We start from the raw sequence: 7597 nt of genomic DNA on the forward strand, positions 1-7597 counted from the left end.
GCTCCAGTGGAAAGGACGTCTCATGTCTCTTAAACCGACAATGCTCGCTCATTGCTCCTAGCGCTAGCTCCTCACATTTTTTCCTAGGTGGGAGGGGCTAAACAGCTAGCAAAGTCGGCTAGCAGTAGCACTAGCAGTAATTTAAGAGACTTGGGACAGACCCAATGAGCATAGTGGGTGGAGCCCGATATATGAATGCTCTGTCGCGATATAACATCGACCCAGACAAACTGATCCTGATCAGCTAAAGGTTAGTCACTGTAGCCTGCCTACTTCTTTATAACCTAGGCCACCGGGTCATAAAGGAGCAAGGAAACATGTTGTTGTATCATGCCTAGAGGGGAGCCAGTTGCAACACAGCTGAAATACACCCAGTCCCTTTCACCAGTCCTGTGTTGTTCCAGCGAGCACAGACATGTCCAAGAGATAGAACAGTATGAATAGGCAGGGAATAGACCACAATTCCACTGTACATATGTAATTGACACCTACCCTGGTGAACAACTCTGCTGACAGTGCCTTACCATCTGTTGAGTGTACGTGAACCACAGAGGGTCCCTGCCTGCCTGTAGGCTTGGGAGATGCACTCACGAAGATATCACGCCAAGTGTTTCTTGGATAGGGCCTTAACAGCCAAACCATCACCAAAATATACACAAACAGTGCATCAGACGGGGGCCAGGGGTCAACATAACATGCCAACATCCCAACATGAATTGGAAAGAGCTGATGCAATATGCTCCCTGACCCCCTCATGGGATTGAAGACAAAAATAATCTAATTGTACAACTTTTGACCTAACAAAAAATCCTTACGCTTTTGGGAGTAAAGGAGGGATTTGGTCTGAGAGTAGCCCCACTGTGGTCGCCACAAAAGCAAGCAACTGGGGTGAACCAACAAGTTGCTCAGTTCACACAGTCTCTAGCTGAGGTCAAGGCAAACAACACCTTCACTGAAGAGAACTCCAGAGGCTCAAAGGGATTCTTCACCAAGGCCTCGAATATTAATGTCCGGTCCCATAGCAGGGAGGAGGCACACATCACCTGGTGTTTTTTGCATATCCCCTGCAGGAACTGCTTCACAAGAGGGTAGGCAAAGACCAGTCTGTCACCAAATCCCTCATGGCAGGAAAACATGGCTGCTGCATACAGGTAATTGTGGCATGAGATAGCCCTCTATTTGTTAGACACTGCAAAAAGGGAAGAAAAAAGTCAACTGCACACCACAGGGGATATGGCTTCCTTTCCTTACACTGCACTGGAACAAGACATGATTCCTTCTCTCAGGAGAGTCAGATCATAAACGCTAGTTTAAATTCTTACCTTCTATCAATAGGTTGTCCAACTTTAAACTCAACAAAACGACCCATAGACCAGTCACTCTTCATGGACACACAACTGGGTACAGGAGAGTCTGGGCTCAGCTTCTGCATCCTGATACAAACAAACAATTGACTAATGAAAGAGTTTAGGTCTAAATCAGTAAGAAGACAGTGGATGAGTAATGTTCTTCTGTTTATCAAAATGAGATCTGATGAAAGATGCTGTTTCATCTGATTAGCTCACTAATCAGTGATATGGTATTTGTTCACATTTATTATCAGAAGTTAATTATTACTGTCACCTGCAATAATTAGGTGGTTGATGTGACTAGTGGGCACAGTAGATATACAGTAAATACAGTACAATATAGTAAATATCAGACACTTCAAGACTTTCACTCATGTAATATTCTGATGGGTGACATTGACTTCTACCAAAGTCTTTTTCTGATAAAATATCTGTTCTTTTATTTAAATATGGCTTTCGGGTACTTCATCCACCACTGGTTGTCACTGCTCTCTCTCTAAGATTTCACAAATACTGCAGAAAACACTGAATCAGTTTCTCTTTCCATCAGATACACTGAGCAGGTAAGGATTCTGCAGCCTCTGCGACAGTTGACAGAAGGGCTGTGCAAATAGCTTTCAGCCAAACCGCGTCTGTCTCAGTGTTGAAAGATGGTTGTGTTTGGGATAAAATGCGCCACAGCCAAGTTGATTTGTTTGACCTGTTTTGACATGTCCTGCATTTTTCACTGATGATGTGAGCTCAGATTAGTAATCAAACTGCTGTTGGTTCTCCCTGATCTATGCAAATTTTGTAAAAGCATTTGCACAACTGTAGTTTATTGCAGATATATCAGTATCAATGTATATGTTGGCCAGTGAGTAACAAGAAGTTGCAGTCCAGAGATGCAAAACTAAGTTTGAAATATTTTAGAAACATCATCACCTGTTAAGAGTTAATCCACCACAGAGCACTGACAAGAACATGAGCTACCTGGCTGTAGCCCGGTATGGAGAGGAATCCGATTGAAGGGGCGACTGAACTATTTTGTGCCTTTATGGGGTGGGAGAGAGCTTCCGTTGTTTTCTTTATACAAAGCTTTCTCACAACATTTCCTGCATGAACTCTATACTTTTACTCCAATACATTTATATTTATTGGAGTAAAAGTATTTTACTCCTGTGTCTACAGTATGTTTTTGTATGTCCTAAGCTTCATCATTACTTTGTTGCTACAAAAATAAAGTCTGAGGGTTTGGAGAAACAGTGGTCCGAGCTTACAGGTTAATCACATAATAGCAAGTGCAAACAAGTAGTCTCAAAGCTGCAGATTAGTTTGGATAGGCAGTCAAGCCTAGGCTGCAGGTCAGATTAGATGCAACAAGCTAGCGATTACATATCACTCAACAATGAGACTGACTTGATGATGGAAGCAGGAAATGGCATCTCACAGCAGAGAGGGGGAGTACTAATTCAAGAAAGTAAAATTTTGTGACAGACGACTGTTCCACTGTAGTGTGTCAGCCCTGGATAGTCAAAGGTTTTCTTTGAATCCTTTTAGATGCAATTTTAATGCCAGTATTTACTTGTGCTTTTACTTTCAATACTTAATTACATTTAGTCAGTAATTCAGTCACTGATGTGACAAGTGGGCCAAGAAAGTTCATGGGTTGTATCCTAATGGTGACATCGGTAATAAGGTTAAGACATGCATTTCTGAGTAACAGTTTGTAAGGATTAGCTAAAATTATTAAATTGGGTAAAACAGTGAAAATTGCTCACATGGTTGAAATGTTTAAAATGCTAAAAAACATTAATTTTCACTGCCTTCCTCATTGTGTTATTTAAGATGTAAAAGTGTGTTAAGTTGAGATCCTGAGATCAACTGTCTCCACCCACATATCTGGGGAATTCCGGTGTTTTTCTCGTTTAAGTTCTCACTGAGGAAGCATGCCATACATTCTCATGATTATGATTCAGCCTTTTTCAGATATTTTGCCTTTGTTAATCAAAGTTAACATGGCTGTGATAACTTGTTATAATTTTAGGAGTTTCCAAGAGAGTTTGTGTGACATTTTGAGTGAATTAGAGTTTGGTTTTGCTCAGTGTGGTAAAGTTTGTGTGTGTATATGTACACATGTATTGTAGTTTATTCTGCACCAGTGGCTGTGTAATGTTTTCATGCATCATGTTAGTGACTCTTGTGAGAGTTTATTGATCTTAAGATACTTTGTGTTGAGTAATATAAGAGAAAACAAGTAATTATATCTCAAGTAAATACTGTGCATGTTGTAACAGAAAAGAGGGTGTGTACTCTCTATGACAAGACGTTTTTGCCTGTGCTTGTACTCCTATGTAAGTTGTTATTCTGTATTTTTGTAAAAAAAAAAAATTAGAGCTCTTGCTGAGGGAACATCAATTTCACTCTTGTGATTGTTACCTGTTTTTTTTTTGTTTGTTTGTTTTTTTTCATTACAGAGAAGAATCATGGACAGTAAGAGATCGTAATCTTACCTGTGAGCTTTGATCTGGTTGTTATATTCTCCACACAGAGCAGTTTTACTGTCCTCACACTGATTCATCACAGAGTCCACACCTGCTGGGAGGGATGCACTCTGTCACCACAACAAGGTTTTCATCACAGAACACACCAGTTCTCATCAGTGGTGCAATGTAACAAAGTAACAAGACTTTAGTAATACTTTGTTACAGTAATTAAATGTGTGTTAATTTCTGTCAACTTTCACTTTTACTACACAACATCTCCTAAATGAAATTTATACTTTTACTCGTATGAAGCTCAGCGTAAGTTCAATCAAGAAGACCTTTCCGTGCTCATTCATTCACAATTCTCCCTCTCTCACTCCCACTGCTTCCTCCAATCAGCTGCCTCCGGGCGTGCACTCTTCTAGCTGTCCTATCGTAATTAGCCATGACCTCCATCAGCCAATCAGGTTGTCACTACGAGATTTTAAATCTATTCTCTCCTCTGCTGCTTTCAGCTGTCATTCTAGGCAGAATCGCCGCCCCTCCTCCACCCCGTTCACCTCCAGCCGTCACATCCAAGGTCAAAGACAAACCTGAAGACTCATTCCTCTACTCATCCAGTTCATCAGCACCCATCCATCTGATCCTCATCTCTTCTTCACTTCCTCTACCACCACCAGCGTCTAGACCCCGGGGGGGTTCCCTAATTGGCTACGGTTCCATCACCCTCCTTATAGCTCACCATCTCGAAGGAGTCCAATCGCCAAAGACTTTTCACATTTTCACATTTCATTCTCATGTGCACTTATAATTAAATATTTTCTTTCCTAACCAAAAAACGTGTCTCTCCTGATTGAACTACATTTCTGTGTATTAGAATAAAATTACCTTTACTCCAGTTTTACTCTAGTAACTATGTATTTCTACGTCCTAAGCATTTTTTGTCACTTTGTTACTACAAAAACAAAATTGGAAAGTTTGGCCAATCAGCACTAGTTAGATTACAGGTTAATCATATAATAGCAAGCACAAACAAGTGCTCTAAAAGCTGCAGATAAGTTTGGATTTCCCAGGGTACAGGTAAGATAACATGCATCATGCTAGTGACTACATTCCACTCAACAATGAGACTGACTTCATGGTGGAGGCATATAAATGCAAAAAGCAGTGAGGGCGAGTAATGATTAATGAGAAAAAGATTTGTGACAGGTAACTGTGCACTGACTGCCCCACTGCAGTGTGTCAGCCCTGGATTCACAAAGGTTTTATTTAAATCCTTTAAGTTTCGAAAAGACCTTGTTTTTCTTCAAGTGCATGTACGCTCCATTTTTAAGGTGATGTACATGTAAGCACGAAATTAACTTCATAATCCTCAGAATTCTAACCGCTTCCTTTTTTACTACCAGCATTTACCTTCACTTTTCCACAGAAAATTCCACAGAAAGAAACATTTATACTGCACAGTCAAACACTGATACAACACAAAGAGATCAAAATGATCTTGTTCATCAAACATTTACAGGTTTCTCTGGTAGGACTCTCACCTGCTGAACTCACTTCAGGTCAATGTCCACAGACACTTTCCACCCTCATGTGTCAAAGAAACACTTGGAGAGAAGAAGCTGTTCATTCACCCGCGGCATTCTGCATTTGAACTGAGTCAGGAGTGACATCAAAACCAGTCCAACCTTTGGCAGAGATCCAGTCAGTGTCAGAGAAATAACACATGAGATGATGGCGGTCTATGACCAGTCCAACTAGGTTGTGCTGACTTTTACTCCACTACATTTCCTGGATGAAATGTATACTTCTACTCCAATACATCTTACTATATAATGACAAAACCTCTGTCTGTCTGTGGGTGTGTCTGTTCCACGTTTTTCTCCTCACTGACTTGGTCAGTCCATGTGAAATTTGGCACAGTGGTAGAGGGTCATGGGAGGATGCGAATGAAGCAATATTACATCAATTGGCCAAAGGGGGGCGCTATAGCATCCGATTGAAATCACACACTTTGAATGGGCATATCTCATGCCCCGTATGTCGTAGAGACATGAAACTTTGCACAGAGATGCCTCTCCTCATGAGGAACACATTTGCCTCAAGAAGCCATAACTTCTGGTTATATAGATTTTCCGCCATTTTGAATTTCTGGAAAAACACTTAAAATCGATCTCTTCCTCTGAAGTTTGACCGATCTGCATTAAACTCGGTGAACATAATCTAGGGATCAATATCTAAAGTTCCTTCTTGGCAAAAGTTGGAAAACTTACTAAAACTGAGCTTCTATAAGGCAATGACTATATAACTATGTGCCTTTCAACGTGCTACCTCAACTACTACAGTTTTAGCCCACTAACTATCCCACTATTGGCAATGGTACTACTGTACTTTCAATAAAGCAATCGTACTATCAAATTTACAAAAACTGTCTGAATACATTGCTCTTCTTAATGGGTTCAGTTGACTATTTAATCTGCGATTTCCTATGACCTGTATCCCAAACATACACCATGTGAAACTGTACATGGACAACTGTGCACTCAATGGGTATGGACTAGTTTGTATTTATTGTGGTAAAAGTACTTTACTATAGTTTTACTCCTGCTTATATGTATTTCTGTGTCTTCAGTATTTTATTACTTATTAACTACACAAATAAAAAAAAAAGTTTGGAGAATCAGTGGTCCTAGCTTGCAAGTTAGAACACAGGTTAAAAGCATAATAGCAAGTGCGAACAAGTGCGCTAAAACCTGCAGATAAGTTTGGATTTCCAGTCAAGCCCAGGCAGGTCATATTAGATGCAAAATGCTAACGACTACAAGTTGATTTGTATGACCTCTTTTCACATGTCCTGCATTTTTCACCGATGATGTGAGCTCAGATTACATTCAGACCGCTGTTGGTTCTATCCGAGGACTATGAACAGTAATCCATGCATATCATTATCATTTGTCTTTAACTCAGGTAGAAACCGCTAGGAGCCAAAACCTCATAGAAACATCTGAAGAATTCCTGAGAGAAACATTTATACTGCACAGTCAAACACTGATACAACACAAAGAGATCAAAATGACCTTGTTCATCAAACATTTACAGGTTCCTCTGGTAGGACTCTCACCTGCTGAACTCACTTCAGGTCAATGTCCACAGACACTTTCTACCCTCGAGTGTTGGAGAGAATAAGCTGTTCATTCACCCGCGGCAGTCTGCTGTGCATTTGAACTGAGGAGGCTGTCACACACTTATAAAGAGTAAGAGTCAGGCGTAATGTCAGAGCCAATCCAATCTTTCGCAGAGACCCAGCCAGTGTCAGAGAAGTAACACATGAGATGATGGAATTCTAATATCTGTCCACTAGATGGTGCTGACTGACCATCTAATGATCTAAAGATCAGCTCAGCAACATCATGCAGAACTCTACATATGTCGACCAATAAGTAACAAAAAGGTGCAGTCCAGAAATACTAAGCTGGTTTAAGGTAAGACAGCACTTTGAAATGTCACAATTAGTTTGTAAGTGGGTCACAATTCATTAAAAATTACAAAAAAAAAAAGAGAAAAAAAGTAAGGGATCACAGGGACCAAATACCTACATGAGGCCACAACCTCCAGGGTCTCCACAATCAGAACTTCAAATGGTGCAACATCTCAGTGGGATCAGACCTCAAGTAGCCCTATACTTCCAGGGGCCACACGTCTACAGGGTCAACACACCTGTAGGGGCCATGATGTTGATTTTGTGTAATACCCAGAATGTTTCATGTAATAAATAGATAAAGT

At 40.5% G+C, this 7597-nt stretch overlaps 1 protein-coding gene across 5 annotated transcripts in view; it reads right to left on the reverse strand.

The window, feature by feature from the left end:
• The window catches only part of LOC126393157 (NLR family CARD domain-containing protein 3-like), a 32575-nt gene extending 25428 nt beyond the window's left edge, over nt 1-7147 (reverse strand). The window contains exons 1-4 of one of the 5 annotated variants that reach the window (XM_050049101.1): nt 6936-7002; nt 5359-5502; nt 3842-3923; nt 1323-1433 (exon numbers count right to left, since the gene is read on the reverse strand). In XM_050049101.1, the coding sequence (XP_049905058.1) occupies nt 1323-1433; nt 3842-3909 (179 nt within the window). In that variant the 5' untranslated portion in view covers nt 3910-3923; nt 5359-5502; nt 6936-7002. Of the gene's footprint in view, nt 1-1322; nt 1434-3841; nt 3927-5358; nt 5503-6935 lie in introns of all 5 variants that reach the window. The other 4 variants (XM_050049076.1, XM_050049092.1, XM_050049084.1 and 1 more) reach the window with 4 other exon arrangements.
• Nucleotides 7148-7597: the final 450 nt, after the last annotated feature.

The sequence above is a fragment of the Epinephelus moara genome, chromosome 1 (assembly GCF_006386435.1).
Source record: "Epinephelus moara isolate mb chromosome 1, YSFRI_EMoa_1.0, whole genome shotgun sequence".
NCBI classification, from domain to species: Eukaryota; Metazoa; Chordata; class Actinopteri; order Perciformes; family Serranidae; genus Epinephelus; species Epinephelus moara.